The sequence below is a fragment of the Vanessa tameamea genome, chromosome 19 (genome assembly GCF_037043105.1).
Source record: "Vanessa tameamea isolate UH-Manoa-2023 chromosome 19, ilVanTame1 primary haplotype, whole genome shotgun sequence".
Taxonomy (NCBI): domain Eukaryota; kingdom Metazoa; phylum Arthropoda; class Insecta; order Lepidoptera; family Nymphalidae; genus Vanessa; species Vanessa tameamea.
Genome location: NC_087327.1, coordinates 7319417 through 7336991, shown reverse-complemented (window position 1 = coordinate 7336991; position 17575 = coordinate 7319417). Strand labels below are relative to the sequence as shown.

Below are 17575 nucleotides of genomic sequence, written 5' to 3'. Positions count from 1 at the left end.
TAATATGTGCGAGAAGTTTCTACACAGTCGAAACGGAAACAAAAATAAAGAAGGCCTGATTTCTGTTTTTTTTTTTTTATTTATTTATAACGACATATCACAAAAGATTTTCATATTGTATATAAAATATAATTCGAATATCGACGTTCGTCTAAATGTTTTCGCCCCTAATGTATGAGCAACTATCTCCAATAACTGATATAACGTCATGTGTGTAATTAACCACACACAAGAGTTAAACTCACACAATCATAATATGATTCCCATCTTGTACTTATAATATCTCACGCACACTGCTCTCTGTTAGGTTACTAAGCTTCAAATAGTTTAAATATTTAACTTATCAATACGTATATTATGACCATTCGTTCTTTTCTATAGCAAGTAAATCACTTTAGATAAAGAAAAAATATATTTAAAAGCATAATATAATGTTTTCTTTTAAGAACTTGAAACTATTTATTTATTTATTTATTCTTTATTGTACATCATAAATACAAAATACAAATTATTAAAATTAAAATATTATATTTAATGTGTTGTATAATGGGCGGCCTCATGGCTAATTAGCCATCTCTTCCAGACAACCCAAACGAAGAGAGAAATACAAATGTTTACACACTAATACTTATATTTAATACAAATATAGAAAATGATAAAAATTACTATTATATACTAAAAATACCTATATATATAATATGCTAGAGAAAAACAGTACATGGAAATTAAGTGAAGTCGTCTAAATTATTATTTACATAGTAATTTTTAATAGATTTTTTAAATATATTGATCGATTCTGATTTTTTTATATTTTCCAGAAGTGCATTCCATAACTTTATGGCCTTTACAGTGAAGGAGTTTTGAAAAATTTCGTTTTATGTACAGGCATTTTAAGCATAAGGTTCCACGACGGTCTTAATAAGGAAGAGCCTCCTAGAAATTCAAACTGTACCTTTAAATAGGAAGGAGAATTAAGAGTTGAATAGAGTACTGTACAGAAGAGAAAGAATATGCAGGTTCCGGCGAAGACGTATAGGAAGCCACTTGAGCCTTGAACGATATTTAGAGACATGGTCATACTTTCACAGACAAAATATGAACCGGATAGCAATATTTTGAAGTCGCTCAAGCTTGTCAAGTTGGTCCTCAGTCAGATCAGGATAACTAGCATCTGCATAGTCTAGAACGAATAAGAGGAGAGAGTTTGCTAGCATAATTTTGGTAGGAATTGGAAGAACAGATTGAAGACGTCGTAATGAACTCAGTGTAGCAAATAATTTCCTACTGACCTGTTTAATTTGTGCTGACCACGATAGTGTCTGATCTAAATAGATACCAAGGTCTTTGACGGTGGAATAGTTTGATATTCTGTAGCCGTTGTATTCTGATGGTAAGTTCAATAGATTGACCTTCGTGATCATGCCAGGGCTACCGATTATAATAGCCTGAGATTTGTTAGGGTTAATGTTAAGTCCGTATCGTTTACTCCAATCAGAGATTGAGACAAGATCATCATTAATGTCATTAATAGCAGCAGGAATATCTTTAAGCGATGCATGACGATAGATCTGGATATTGTCTGCATACATATGATAGTGAGAAGAAATGCAAGAAGAGATGGAATTAATAAAAATTGCAAAGAGTAAGGGAGATAAGATGCCACCTTGAGGAACACTGGCCTGGACATCACACCACGAGGAGAGAATCTCATTAAGGCGTATACGATGTCGCCGGCCCTTGAGGTTACTCTGAAACCAACCAATCACTGATGGAGATAAGTCGTTAGTACCTAGCAGACCCAAAAGGAGGTCATGGTCAACACAGTTAAATGCGTTGCTGAAATCCAAAAGGAATAAAATTGTAAGTTTTTTATTATCCATGGCTGCACGAGTGTCATCAGTAACTTTGACAAGGGCCGAGACCGTACTATGACCACGGAAACCGGATTGAAGAGGGTTGAGAAAGAAGTGATTGTTGAGGAACGTGTTTAACTGTTGAAAAACAATTTTTTCTAAGATTTTTGATAGGAAGGGAAGGATGGAAATCGGACAAAAATCTGAATAGTTGATAGGATTCGGTTTTTTAGGAATAGGTATAATTTGAGCATCCTTCCAAGCATCAGGAAATGAGCTACTAGAGATTGAATGATTTAGGATGTGCACTAAGATGGGAGCAACAATATCTAGGATAGGAATGATCATCTTACGGCTTATGCAGTCAGTGCCAATGGCATTCGAGGACACAGATAATATGGTCTTCTTAACATCACATTCGGTGATAGAAGAAAGTGAAAACGGTGGGAATTTTGAAGTTGGCAACGAGGAAAGAATATTAAGCGTGCGGTATTTATCGGCATTATCCAGGACACAAGAGGAAGAGAAATGTTTATTTAAAAGCTCGACTTCGACTTTTACCTGTGTGTTTTTTTGTATTTTACCAACTCCAAGTGTTTTTAAAACTTTCCAGGTTTTTGAAGTATCAAAATTTTCAATAGACATATAGCGTCGTTGTCGTTGAGCGTCGTCGTATTGCATCGATTCCGGGCTTTCCTGTATTTGTCTCTATTTGTGTCGGAGTCATGAAGTTTAAATTTGCATTTAGCGTGGTTTTTTCTCTCTGTAAGAGATTTTAGATCTTTTGATAACCACGGTACAGCTAGGTGTTTCATCTTGACTGGCCTTAAAGGTCTATACTAGGAATAGAAGTAAATTATTTTAATTTACAATTAAATCACATTTTTCAATATAACTCGTAGCAATGAACGATTATATTGTAAAGTGATTATTCATTTATTTATATAAACACAATTATATAGTGGTCAAACTATATCTGAACACTATCAAGATTTATTTTATTAAGAATTTAACATATTCTTACTATACTACTGTTATAGAGATACAATTTGTTTGTTTTTATGTAGGGGTAATCTCGGGAACTAATTCCAATTTATTTTTTCGCTGCTAAAGAGTTACATTATTTCTGAGTGGGGATTTAAATTATATTTAAATCATAAGATTTTTGAATTAATAAACTGCGCCCGTGCGAGATCGGGGTCACTAGAGCCATAATTTTTAAGTAACTGTTTCTAACTGTGATAAAATTTAACGAAAAAGTATAACGAATTTAAGTCCGATTAAAAATGTAGAGTCAGTTTTGATAAATTATCGTTCTAACTAGAGTCGAAATGAAACGTCTCCTCGCACTACATCGGACTTGAATAAACATTACTCATAGCTAAAAATTATGAGGGCATGACACAATATCATCAGCCAGACAGACTGTAAAAAAAATTAAGCAAACGCATGTCTGAACAAAATAGCTATTGTTGCGTACATTGAGATAATTTGAAAATAAAATGTAGATTACCTCTATATTTTTTTCTTTTGTATGCTTAATTCACGTCAAAACTACTGAATGCATCGGTATGAGACTATGACCAAAAGTAGATTGTTATATGGTTATTATTATAGATGGCTATTAAATTGCATTCCGTTGAATGAATCCTTTTTTAATTACTTTGTTATTATAATGTATGTCAGGAACCCGGCCAATTCAGTATCCGATCGTATTGGGGTTTTTATCGAATTTCATTGCGACCTTATGTGTACCTGTGTAGTTACTAATTACAATTGCTAACAAGAAGTACTTTCTAAATCTTGTTAAATATAAATTACGAAATATTTAAACGAAAACTATGCTAGCATCGAATTATGAAATGAACATATATTGAAATTAAAATCTATGGAAGTAGGTATATACAGAGGAATCCGTTTATAATGACATCGAAAGGAATAGACAAACACGTCATAATAACCGGATGTCATACAAAGCGTTTTGTGAAAAAAATAAAATATATAGGTAGTTATAATAATAGGTATTTTGCACGTAATAAGTACATACGAAACATGTAGGTATGTACTACATTTTTCATATTTTAATGTAAGTAATCTGTAATTTTTGTCTGCTTTTGTTTTGTAATAACAGTCTCTAATACTATTGTGTATAGAAGACAACGCCATGGTCAAATTATGATTTTCACTATTGCTATGAACAAATCTGCAGCCTTTACTGCCTCTTCTGCGGTAGGTAATGGTTCTTCCTCGCCTTCATTTTCCCCGTATGTGATGCGTGACCTTCAAGAGTCAATTATTCACTCAGATTAAAAACAAAAACGAGCCGGGTGCTGAACGAAACATTACCGAAGGTGTATAGAATCATGTCGGTCATTATAACCGGAAATAATTTATTAAAAATGGGTCATAATAAGCGAACTGTCACTTTAAGGGAAGTCATTATATCCGACTTTTTTACAAAGAATTTTATATGAGAACCAAACTTCATAGTGTAAGTACGTCACAATAAACGGTTGGTCAATATAGGCGGAGTCATTATAAGCGGATTCTACTGTAGTTCGAAGAACGAGGAATAAAATCGTCTTACGTCTGTGTCATGCGAATTTAAATGTCGCGTAATTTTATTAATATACTTTGCTTTACATATAATTATACCTACAGTACTCAGTGGTAGGACTTTGTGCAAGCGCGTTTGAATAGGTACCAACCCACTCATAAAAACTATTAAGAGCGCGTGAACCAGTTTACAAGCAAAAGGGACATCACATCTTTAAACGGTTAATATTTCTTAAAGTGCCAATGTCTATGGGAAGTGGTGACGACTTAAAATCACGTCGCCCATTTGCCCATCGGCCTACCTAAATTGTATATAAAAAAAAAAAAAACAATTTAAATAGGCCTGTACAATTTTTAATAAATGAAGGCATTATATTCATACTTTTTTCAATATATTCTATATGACAGATTATCTTAATTATTCTATCAAAATATTTCTGTCACTTAATCTCAAACAACAACACTGACAAAGACGATATAACTTGCTACTGATGGACAGAGTAACTTTATACGAAGAATACAGGCTTATAGAAAAAACTGAACTAGAAGTAAATGGAATATGGAAAGGTTAACTGAAATAATTTAAATATTCTTCTTGTAAAAACTGATTTAAGTCTTAGCAATTTCTTTTGCCTTTTACCTGGTTGCACAATAACTGGCTTGTTCGCGATAATGGCCTTTGGGTTATCTAAACCCCAAAGGCCGCGGTTGCAATTATGCAAACATTTGGGTTATTTGATAGTTCAATTTTGGTTTTGCAATTGATTATTCATACTACAGTAAAGGAAAGTTTAAGTTTATTACCTACATTTCCTAGGATTGGTTAGGTTATATATAATAAATATATATAAATAGAAACGAATTACAAACGTTGAAGGCACTCGCGCGAAAACAAATTGAGCCACAAAAATCAAATCGTCGTTAATAAAATTATTTACTTATTTACCTTAAACATAACTTGACTATAAGAGACCTGTGACCTCTAGGTCAATGGACATATAAATAATTAAAAGCGGTTAATGTAACTTAGTTTTATAATACATAGTTTATACTATATTATAATAAGTATAAAATAATAAAAAAAATTAAGCTGCTACTTCAATATTTAGTAAGATGAAGTTTGAAGTCAATTTATTAAATTTCGAAACGTTTCACTTTTGTGCCATAATTCAATAAACACATCAAAGTATGCATTTTTATGTCTGCTATTTTTATTCTTCATTTCAGTCCGAACATGTTCAATTAGAGTCCGAGCTGTTTCCGGAACAATTAAATACATAGAAACTTTTGCTAGTTATATATGTTTGCTAGATCTTAATAAGATCTCTATAAGAAGGCACAGTTTTCCTATATTAGCGTATAATAAATGTTATCTAACATAACCTCTATCATTTAACAACACCGAAAAATTTTAAAGGTTAGCAACGTTTAAAATTTTTACAAATATTTTTTTCTTGTCTCATTTTCTCGTATTAAATTCAGAGCTTGCCAATAGCTAACTTGATGGATTATTTCTATTTGTCACCAAATACGGCCTCTCCACTTTGTCCGGCCTTTTGGTCCAAATCTGAACTTGAGATTATTCAATGACAATACTTCTGATAATCATTGAAATGCAAGTTTACTTTTTTTTAAGATACATTTAATTTAAGACTATATTATAACGGTAAAACCAATTTCAGAAAATTAACACAATCGTAAAATTATAATTTTTGCCAAAACTCATTTTGACTTGTTTTTTTCCTAATTATTTGACCATAACTGATTATAATAATATAGCATTTTGCAATTAAATGTGAAGGATATAAATCAATTAATCAATCAATTTATAATTATGTCACAATTCTCATTATTATTATGAATATCAAAGAGCCTTTAGCAAATTGTGTCAACTCCAAGGCAACTTCATACCAATGAATCAAAATATATAATTATAAAAATATAAAATTAAAAATTATTAACGCTACCGCAACTTGCTACAGAAATTCTAAGTTATTAGTCTTAATTCTATAAATACTTATTTAATTATGTTCTTTTCATTTGTTTTAAAATATACATAAACAAACAGACATCCTCGAAAGTTAAATACTTACTGATATTTGAATTTAATATAAAAATGGGAACTAATTATTCATGGAATTATTACGTTTGCAGCGGCTCACCTACTGCTTTTCTTTCTGGCCTTCGTGTTTGGTTCGTTCTGCACGTTCTGTTTTCACATGATGATGTACTTGTTTGATGAGAAGTGCGTGCTATTTCCCAAACTGCTGTCACTTACTTCATTTCGTCAAAACATTATCTATGAGTTCATTCCGGAAGATAAAGAAGTTGCTGACAGTAAGAATTTGTCTCATTGATCTTCTTTATGTATCTTTATGTTAATAATATACCCGAAGTAGCTCCGCTGGGATTAAAGGCACTCTAGAAAGTACGAGAACCATCTTTCGGTAATCATTACAAATTGTTGCTATATAAGAATGATTAATTTACTATTTTTGACTATGTATTTTCATTCGTTAAGAATTAACCATAACTTAAACCATTTTTTTAGTGCTACCAGTCGATTTCCTAAGCACTCAATGGGTGGAAAAAAGTGCTTGTTTACTGCCAACGTACGTCCCCCTCGTGTCTGGAATCTTTGGTCTTGTTTGGACTACCATGTTCTTGATGTGTTCTACTGGGAGTCGAGTTCTTACTGGGTGAGGTGTTTAATTGCACTATATATTCTATTACTAAGACTAAATTAGTCCACTATATGTAACACTCTGAGGGTGAAATTGGGATTGAAAATTTGAATGGAATTTCGTCATAATTCTAAGTTGACGATTTGAATCTCTCGAAAAATTCATATTGATAGGAATTTTGATCGATTTTGTCCTCCTCCTATCAAACCAATTGATTACTTGGTTACAAAATAATATTTTTATTCAGTTTGCAGAGACCATGGCGTGTAATACCACCTGTGTTTTTATTCTCGTTAACTATGGGTAGTCTCTGCGTGTACACATCGGCTGTTACGCATTACGGATTGCAGGAACTATGTCTTAAGCTTAGTGAAATCACTGGCAGCACAACGTACGTTAACATAACATTTTTTGTTAGACTACAAAGTTTTTAAAAATATTTTCGTACTCAATGCACCGAATAAAATGTATAGAATTCAAGAAAACTATATTAATATTAACACGAGTATGTATTCATATAGACCAAAAACACAAGACCGTTTCATTATCATAATAGCTAATAATAAATAAGTAATAATAAACGAAAAATGTAGTAAGTACTGATAATAATAATAAACAATTTCAAATGTGTGTCGACGCCTAATTTAAATTTATTTTTATCGTCCGTTACATAGGTGTACATATACCATAAATGTGGCTACACTTGCTTATGAACGTCGAATACGTGGCGTCTACCAAGCGACTCGACTTACTATTTTATCAGCTTGGCTGCATACAGGATGCTGGGTGCTATCTACTGTTTTAGCCGTAGCAAGAGTTATACTAGCAGTTGACTTCCAATTAGTCAAAGTCAGTGTGCAATTGCAGGGAGACATTGATAGAATGCTTGTGAGTATATTAATGCAAATAATACATAAGAATGGCCCAAAATAGTTTACTGTTTAATATTGACTATTACAGGAGCGCCATGAAAGACATATTCGTACCGTGTCACCGCTAACAATGGAAGCAAATAGCTCTGTTAACAGATTTCTTCGCACAGAAAGTCTCATTCAAATTCACTTCAAAAAACAAGAACTGAAAGCCAGTTTCTTGAGAAATAGCCAACTTAGTCACGTAAGGAGTTCAAAATATGACGAAGGCGACTTACTTTACTTTTCTGATATAACTAAGGAACCGTCAGAACCATCATTAGTTCAATCAGAACGTGATAAATTGAATAAAATACGAGCGTACAACGCAGTAGCTGCGGAGCATCGGTTTATTGTAAAAATGCTATTTTCCTTACTTGATGGTATTGGTGTATCTCAGACCCCTGAAATTATTTCTACTTTAAGTTCAATGGAATCTATATCTGAAATGCGTCCGCAAATAGTTCGACAATTTGGACAACAACATATTTCGTCTAAACTAAAAATTTTAGGATCTCCTGTAAAAATACAAGACAATGAAGATGTAGGTATTTACGAAGCAGAAGATATATCATTAGAGATAAAACAAGATTTGCAAGCGAGATTTAATAGAAAGTTCAGTGATTTGAAGAAAAATAATAACACTTCGCCGACGGACATCTTACTTAATCAACAATCTAGTATGAACATAACTTCCGAAATGAAAACAAATATAGAGAAAAAAAAGGATGCAAAGTTTGTAGCAAGGACTTCTTATACTAATGAACCAGGCACTAGTAGAGGAGAGAAGAAAAATGAATTGAAATCTAATTTAAAACAAGTAGGTATTCAAACAGGTGAAAAGCTGAAAGAGAAATCCTTAAAAGTACAAATAGATTCTCGTACAAGCGTATTTGATTCAGTAACTTCGACAAGGTTCGATAAACAAAGTCCAAAGGAAGATAAGGACACTCAAACAAAAAAAGAAAAAATGGACTAGATACATATTTACTTGAAATTGAACATTGAGATTCAGATTTTTCTACAATTTTGTCAAATATTTTTAATGAATTTTGTATTACATTTTCATTATTCTAAGTTAATTTAGTGTTTTTTTTAAAGTAATAAATGGGCAGATGATTAGTGTAATGCCGAAAAAATATTTTAATTTGGTAAATAAAGTAAATAAGCAGTAAGTAATATGTGTTAGTTAAGATCTGCGTTCACCTAACATATCCATCATCATAGAAATAACATCTCACGTAGCCATCTCATGCGCCTGTTAGAAATGTAATATTACAAATGTTAGTTAAGATCTGCGTTCACCTAACATATCCATCATCATAGGAATAACATCTCACGTAGCCATCTCATGCGCCTGTTAGAAATGTAATATTACAAATGTTAGTTAAGATCTGCGTTCACCTAACATATCCATCATCATAGAAATAACATCTCACGTAGCCATCTCATGCGCCTGTTAGAAATGTAATATTACAAATGTTAGTTAAGATCTGCGTTCACCTAACATATCCATCATCATAGGAATAACATCTCACGTAGCCATCTCATGCGCTTGTTAGAAATGTAATATTACAAATGTTAGTTAAGATCTGCGTTCACCTAACATATCCATCATCATAGGAATAACATCTCACGTAGCCATCTCATGCGCCTGTTAGAAATGTAATATTGCAAATGTCAGCAACTGGCTTTTCATTTCAAATTATACAAAATTACTACCTATTAATATTGGTCATTTGGATACTTTTCTCGCGATGATATAAAAACTTAAACTAGATTTATATATAAAATTGTAGTTAATCGGTTATCAAAATTTGATAAGTACCTTTTAAAATATAACAATTTTCATAATCTTTGTCTTTAAAATTTATTATACTGAACCAAATTATACGTAGATTCTAACCTATTCCTAAATATATTTCGTCCACACTGGAATACAAAATGTGATATTCGCATCAGGCTCAACTCCACTTCTTTACTTATAGATTGAAAATAATTGAGCAAGGTGACTTGCGCAAGAAATAACACAAGATATATTTATTTACTTTAGTGTCCTAGTCCAAGCAGCGGCCACGGTCAACGTGAATGCGTTTACTCCGACAAGTTGCCAAATAAAATGATTGGTCAACACGAACTTGAACTTTCATATCACTGCATTCTCTTAAAATGTAATATTACTTACAGTTTACTTTAAATAAAAAAAAATCGAAAAAAACAATACGCAAACAATATTCCATTTCCCAATTCATCTTCATCTAAACTCATCTTTGTTTTTATATAAATATAATGAAACAAAACATTTTTTTCTTTCATTCTCATATTTTAAATCATTAAATAACCTTAATACTATTAAATAATATCTACTAAGCCCTTCTTTAAATATGACTTATACGCGCTTCTTTAATAATGGTCTTACCCTTGACTTTCATTTTCACATAGGTTTTTTATATACAGAAGCCGTACTTAACACGTCCATTTTTACCAACGAACTTACAATGTTTCAATTGTTTTTTTATGATATTTTATAAGAAACATTTTGGCGGAGAATTTTTAATCTGTTGGAAATGGGCAATCATACAACTTAAACATAACAGAGGTTTAATATTAATAAGACTAGTCTACACGTCTAACTTCTTAAGCCGGAGCCACACGCCGCCTTCCGCCGCACAAACTAGTGACGAGACCTTGATCTCCGTCGGAACCTGCGTTCGATCATCCAACAACAACTCGTAATTGTGTAAGAGCTTTACTAGCGCTAGTTTCGACTGAATGTATCCTTGACGAAGACCTAGAATATTAATTATTTATTATACACTTAATATACACAAACTTTGAACCTATATCCCGTTTTTGTTTTTAAGACAATTTAGATGACTAAATTGTTTAAAAATAATAACATTACAATTTTTAGTCTGTGATTACGGGGTCTTCATTTCAAATTAGCCAAGATGGTCAGTCGGACAGGGTCTTAAAAGAGAATGCGTTATCACGGGTGTCTCCACGGCATGAAGTCAGCTTTAAACATCACACGAAAAGCATTCCGTAAACTTAAAGACCATATAGTTACATAATATATCAATGTATAAATTCGGCGTAAGAACAAGCAAACTTACGGGGTGACCTATGTTATATTACACAATAAAATAATTACACGCATAAAAAAACGCTTGTAGGTACTGTTAAATATTTACAACTGTTAAGAAAGTAAAATTTTATCTCAAGCAATCTAATTTAGTAAACCTCATTTAAATAATACTAGCATTTAGAATAATTATATTACGAGAACGAAGTGATATTATAAAACAGTACCACCTGAGCGAACTATTTGCTTTTAATACAATTTTTTACGTGTATTTGTAGCCCAGTAAATATAATCTCAAAAAAATTAATCTAAATAAACCAATATGATATTACTTTTTGTCAATTGTACATTTAATTAGCCAAATATATCGACCCATAATATTGAATAAAATATAATAATGCGATGCGTAAATATTATAGTTGCATAAAAAAGTGTTTCAATAAATAAACGTCATTAAAAATATGTTCGTTTTTATTACTATTATACGCAAAGAAACTAAAATATTTTACGGTAATGGTACATACGCAATCAAACTCGTGTTATCATATGACACAAACTTTTACTTTAAATATTTATTTAGGATAATGTGGATAATTAACTTCTCCGATTCTAAGAAACGTACAAAAGTATAAGTAATTTAAAATGTATGAGTTTAACATTACCTTAAAACATTTCCTTCTTAATATGAAAAATACCTTCATTTAAAAAAAAATGAATAAGTCAGCTGACACTTTCATCTGACTTATTCATTTATTTTTAAATTTATAATAGGTATAGCTATAGATATTATATAGTTTATTATATATAATACACCAGGTGTGTATTTCAATGGTTGTATTTTTGTATTGATAATACTATGTCAATAATCTTTATGCAAGTGTCATGAACAACTATACAAAGTTTCGACTTAAAATCCATAAAATATAACATAATGTATAAAAATAAATGATATTAAAATACATTAATCCCAAACATTTCGACTGAATAGTCAAAACTCAAAGGAATCGCGAGATTTAATCAAACGAATCGCCTTTTAAGACACACTATTAATTAATTATTTATTTATCACTAACATCAAATCACGGCAAAAAGCCGAAAAGCTTTAGTAACGTGAGTATTTAACTTAGTACAACTTAAATAAGCCAACCACAAAGGATGTGTTTGATTAAGCAGAGCTCGTGTAAAATTCTTCTCAATTTAAACTCAAAAATCTGTTTATTGAGTTTTAAAACAGTTACACATTTTTTTTCAAACATCAAGCTTTCCTTAAAATTATGTAAATCTTTTATTTCAAAGTTCTCGATCAATAAGTAAGTGTAATTCCAATATTTTTAATAAAGATATTTTAGATTTTTTAACATAAAAACAAGTTTATTCAATATGAAATTATTATTATTGAAATTTATTATTAGTATATTGTATATGTGTGTGTGTGTGTTTTTTTGAATGCGGTCCCCAAAAAGTTTCATTTATAAACGATGTGTTGTTAGATTCACAACGAAATACCCTTTGTTTTTCGTAAATTCGATTTAAAAATGTCATCCCTTTTTATAAACATCTGAAGTCAAGGCCTTCACTAAAACCTGTCGCAGTCATCAAGGATCTGTTATATATACGGATATAGTGTTATATTTTGATAGCCAGGTATATGGACGAGAGGTAAACATAGCCTATGTAACCAAAAACCTTTCTTCCCTGCTTATTCAATATTATAATTTCATACACCAATACCTATAGAAATTAAGTCCTCTCACAGATGACACGACAGAGAGACAAAGTATTATGAATGTGTTCGAAATTCATTGTATCATTCGAGGAGTGAACTGTATTGTATTTTTTCCGTTGCTTGTATAAAAATATTTTAAAAAACTAAAAAACACGCTTTTAGCACACACTAAAAATTACAAATGGAGCATTTTGCCCAAAAATAATAGTTTAAAAAATTAAAAAACACGGTTTTAGCTTTAAGTACCCTTTCATTAAATATCCATATCACGGGGGTGCATTTCAAATAGCCAATCCGCCATGTTGGATTTAAATCACGTGAATATTTTTTTCGTATTTCTGACAGCAAACCCTTTCATTTGATACCCATAATATGGGTATCAAATGAATGTGAATTTCAAACAGCCAGTCCGCCATCTTGGGGAGGCCGCCATATTGGATTTGTAATGACGTTTCTTAGTTAGTCATATATTGTCATCAGAACTCAGAGCGTGTGCAAAATTTCATCCTAATCGAAGACTGGGAAGTGGATCAAATTAAGTATCCAAGATTTTCTTATACATACATAGTTACAATTGAAGCTAATAAAAGCGTGTTAAAAAGAGAAAAATATTTCAAAGTATAAACGGCAATAAAAAAAACTATTAAAATGAATATGATATGAATATTGATCAGGAATATTAGTGTGTGAAATTGAAGTAAATAAATAAGTATAATAGTTTTCGTTAGTTTAACTGTTTTTTTTTAACTGAATTGGTTATTATAACATAAAATATATAGATAAGCAGGAGTATTATTAAAAACACCTTGAACGAATTGATGAGTGATGATATAAAAAAAACTATTATTAAATCACATTAAAATCTTATAGATAGACTGACAAACGCAAATAGCGAATTTAATGTATAATGCTAAAAGAATGAATATAACAACCATCTTGCTTATAAAATATTTCGCAGAAATATTTGGCGTACGGGACCGATTTATTTGTCTGTTTACAACACTTCTTACCCTAGGGGCATCTAGGGCTACCCTAGATTAATTTAATATTAGAACACATCACACAGGTTGAGATTTATAAAAACTAATAGTATTACATACGTTCGCGTATTGTTCATCCTATTGAGTTGAAACTTTGTACAGCTGTTAGTAGCACATGCGTCAAGGTTTCTATCATAATGTCATCAACGTACAGTTAATTTCCTAAAATAATTTGCAACACAAATTCTACTAACAAAAGGAGCGGAAGGAACTAAAACTAATGGACCATATATGTTACATTACGTACCTAAACACTTCCTTGGACCTTCACCAAAGGGCATCCAATGGCAGGGATGCATATTCTTTTTGTTTTCCTGTGAAAACCGATCTGGTTCAAACCTTTCCGGTTCTGGGAATATATCTGGATCCATTTGGATTGCGTGTATGGGCACAAACACCAATGTCCCTTCATCGATTGTCACCTCACTATTCGGCAATTTATATTCCTTCGTACATCTTCGGAACAATGCTCGCATTGGTGGATACATTCGCATTGTTTCTAAAACGACACAAGTTCCGACATATATATACAGTTTTAAATAGCATGGTTTACTTCTTCCTTCAGACAGAATATCGACTCAGACGGCCAGTTCCAAAGGGTAACTAGTATAATAATAATGCCCAAATGACTGACCTACCAACCACATAATCCATCATTACAGATGGTACGGTAATGTGATACATCCCGATAGACATCAGCTTCAAGACCAGGCTTTAAATACTTTTCGACGTACAGTTAAGAAACACTCGTTTTACTAAATTACAATTTAATCAATTACATATATAATATTTCAATTTTCATTATTCATCTGTCGTATCCAATGTTACAAGATTATTATGTTATCGAATTAAATGTATCTAACCTTAAGTTTTGATGCCATCATAATCGTATATTCTTTCATAATCTCAGTCATAAAAGGACCATAAGTATTATATAACAATTAATGATCATTATTATTCTAATTCGCTGAAGTTTTCTCATATAAAATTGTTTGTTTAGAGCACGTGCATAAGGCTTTAACTCGTTTTGCAAATATCCGTTGTCACTGCCTATTCGTATATTACGTTTCGCAATTTAATTTGCCCGTGACACACATCGGTGCTACTAGTGCGAAATAACATCTACTACTGCATATTAAGTATTTTTATTTATATTAAATTTCTTAGAAATAGAAATTGTCTTAATCTTCGAGGTCTGAGTTACTTACCGTCGAGTATCATATTGATGTAAACCATTTCGCTCTGTGCCTCATACGTGCAATCCCCGCCATATTTAGTGAGGACTCTCTTTATTTCCTCCCTAGCCTTGGCCTGTATGTGTGGGTTCCGAGCTAGCTCGTACGCCGCGAACTGCCCCGTGGTGGCGGATGTCTCGTAGCCCGCGAACATGTAAAGCATTGTGTTGGCAGCTACGTCAGTAAGCGTGAATGAACTTTGCGTTTCGTTATCTAAAATATGCGCCCAACGTTTTATTATAATTATATCGAAAATCAATATGCCACGCCTTTGATTTGGTCACTAATTTGGAGTCGAAACCTATATATTATAAATTGCAAGTGCCAATTTAAAAAAAAAAAACAATTATTTAAAAAAATCTATAACGACTTTTGGAAAAAATAACAAAAGGTACTTAGAAAAAAAAGACCTTTTTTTGTGAAATAAATGCCTGTAGTTACCGAACCACTCACCCTTCAAACCCTTCAACCCGTAAATGTATATACGACGAGCTTGTACAAAGCCCTAACACTAAGAGAGTGGTGGCATAAGTTGCAAAGCTTGTCATTGAGAGATAAACCGATATAATGATTTTGCCTAGCAGTGAGATATAAAGGAGCTCTTAATTATTTAATATTATTCCTAACTACTTAATGCTAATATATAATAGTAAATACCTTCATTAATAATGCTTGAATTTTCTTTTAAATCAATGAGTGTTTGAAGAAAATCGTTTCGTTTATAATTGTGCCTATATCTATATTCTACCGTCTCTTTCACGAGGTTGTCAAAAAAATTTATAATATCTGGATTAATACGATTCACCTTGAGCTTGTTAAAAAAGTTTGGCATAATAAAGGCTAAGCATCGAACTATTGTCCTGAAAAAATAACATTAAATATAATAAATATTTCCGCGATCCTTAGAAATGTGCAAATACAAGTGGTTAGCAAATATTTATACTAAGCTAATAGTTTAAAAAACATATAATATTTAAAAATATTTTAATTTCTCAAGACCTTTACGCGAATAATATATTAATTTAGGTATATCAAAATCAGTTTCATATTTAAGAGTTAAATAAATTACTTTAATCCAATTTTAAAATGATTATTACACATTTTAATAAGATTTACATCAACCCAGGCTTAGTACAAGTTTTTAATCAATAATTAATTTCATCTGCTAGGTAAAATTTAAAATAATACAATAATTATTTACCAGTATAAAGAAATAGGGTTGAAATACTCATGTCCTCGTAAATAAAATTCCGATTTAGGATTTTTTAAACCATTACATTCCACACCAAAGCCAACGCTTCCGATAATTTCCATTGTATATTTTTCGTAAAATTCTGAAAAATTCATTGCTTCATCTCTCACAAGTTGCTCGTCTGCATAATTTAGGGCTTCTTTAGCGATTTTTTCTACCAGAGGGTACATGCATTTCAGTTTGCACGAAGAGAAAGCCGGTGACATTTTATATCTTAACGTCTTCCAAGCATTACCATGTAAATTAAATAGATGGCCGGCTAAAGGATCGCCAGCTCCTCCAGAAAATATTCCATGGGATTGAAAGTATTCGTAATCCTTTATTAAAATATGTTTCGCCAAGTCAGGATCGTTTATGCTGAGCACTGGTTGGTTAAAACAGTACATGCCAATATAAGGCAAATGCTTGTATTCAAAATAATTATCACAGTACGGTTGAAAAAATTGTTCTTTTCTTTTAATCACATTTTGTATATTTCCGAAAGGAAATATGGGCTTAGGAGCAAAAACACCCTTTTTTGCCCAGTACGAAAACTTATATTGGAACCATAAATAAATCAAGCAGATAACTGATAACACAAAAACTAATAGTTCATTTGTTAAAAACTGTATTGTCAAAAATGCCATTTTTCACTTAATTACATTTGTTAAATATTTTCGAAAATAAAAATATTACTTTTTTAATTTATTTAACAATATCGTCATAAGTCATAGTCCCCCATTTATTGATATTATTTTTTTTTATTTCGAAAAATAAAATATTTCCTTTTCTTATATTTTACAAAATAAACGCGTGCAATAATCACGAATGTTTCACAAACTGATGGTCGAAGGTGGCAAGCAAATGCGTTCTGATCGTTCATTACAAAACATAAGAAGGTCAGTCTCAAGCTAACCTCACTCAATTATGTTAAAAATATTAAAACAAAATGTCGGTCCAATATATATCTTGAGTCAAATTAAAAATCAGCTACAATCATAAATCTAAGAAATTATCTGAGGCGATAGGATAGCGATACTGTGCAACATAACGAATTGTTCATCTTTTAATCTGTACATACGATAAAACTGTTACTGAGAAACGTCTGTACATTCAAAATTATCGGAATATATTATTCTATCCGCCTGTCGGTTACAAGATCACGGAAAAACCACTTGACAATTTTTGATGCAATTTGATATGTTGATAATTATTATCTGGATCAAAATATTAAGTGCGGAAATTGACTTAATC

The 17575-nt window shown here is 31.5% G+C and overlaps 3 protein-coding genes across 3 annotated transcripts in view; 2 read left to right on the top strand and 1 right to left on the bottom strand.

The window, feature by feature from the left end:
- Positions 1 to 17575, top strand: part of LOC113399450 (isopentenyl-diphosphate Delta-isomerase 1) — a 234456-nt gene that overhangs the window by 190237 nt on the left and 26644 nt on the right. The window lies entirely within an intron of this gene.
- LOC113399298 (uncharacterized) lies at positions 4901 to 8983 on the top strand. The gene is made up of 6 exons (XM_026638392.2): positions 4901 to 4976; positions 6564 to 6746; positions 6961 to 7108; positions 7341 to 7484; positions 7768 to 7981; positions 8054 to 8983. The coding sequence occupies exons 1-6, from the start codon at positions 4901 to 4903 to the stop codon at positions 8981 to 8983; spliced, it is 1695 nt and encodes a 564-aa protein (XP_026494177.2).
- LOC113399428 (probable cytochrome P450 6a14) lies at positions 10320 to 17025 on the bottom strand. The gene is made up of 5 exons (XM_064217951.1): positions 16292 to 17025; positions 15748 to 15950; positions 15064 to 15303; positions 14103 to 14354; positions 10320 to 10795 (listed from the first exon to the last, which is right to left on the bottom strand). Exons 1-5 carry the CDS (start codon positions 16966 to 16968, stop codon positions 10626 to 10628), a joined length of 1542 nt encoding a protein of 513 aa, XP_064074021.1. The 5' UTR covers positions 16969 to 17025; the 3' UTR covers positions 10320 to 10625.

What these genes read in the sequence shown, in the direction of transcription:
- LOC113399298 (XM_026638392.2), top strand. Translation starts at nt 4,901, where the DNA reads ATGGACAGAGTAACTTTATACGAAGAATACAGGCTTATAGAAAAAACT. An exon ending in AGTAAATGGAATATGGAAAG is followed by an intron (nt 4,977 to 6,563) that starts GTTAACTGAAAT and finishes TTACGTTTGCAG; the next exon opens with CGGCTCACCTACTGCTTTTC. An exon ending in AGATAAAGAAGTTGCTGACA is followed by an intron (nt 6,747 to 6,960) that starts GTAAGAATTTGT and finishes CCATTTTTTTAG; the next exon opens with TGCTACCAGTCGATTTCCTA.
- LOC113399428 (XM_064217951.1), bottom strand. Translation starts at nt 16,968, where the DNA reads ATGGCATTTTTGACAATACAGTTTTTAACAAATGAACTATTAGTTTTT. An exon ending in TTCAAGCATTATTAATGAAG is followed by an intron (nt 15,304 to 15,747) that starts GTATTTACTATT and finishes CGCATATTTTAG; the next exon opens with ATAACGAAACGCAAAGTTCA. An exon ending in CATCAATATGATACTCGACG is followed by an intron (nt 14,355 to 15,063) that starts GTAAGTAACTCA and finishes GTGTCGTTTTAG; the next exon opens with AAACAATGCGAATGTATCCA.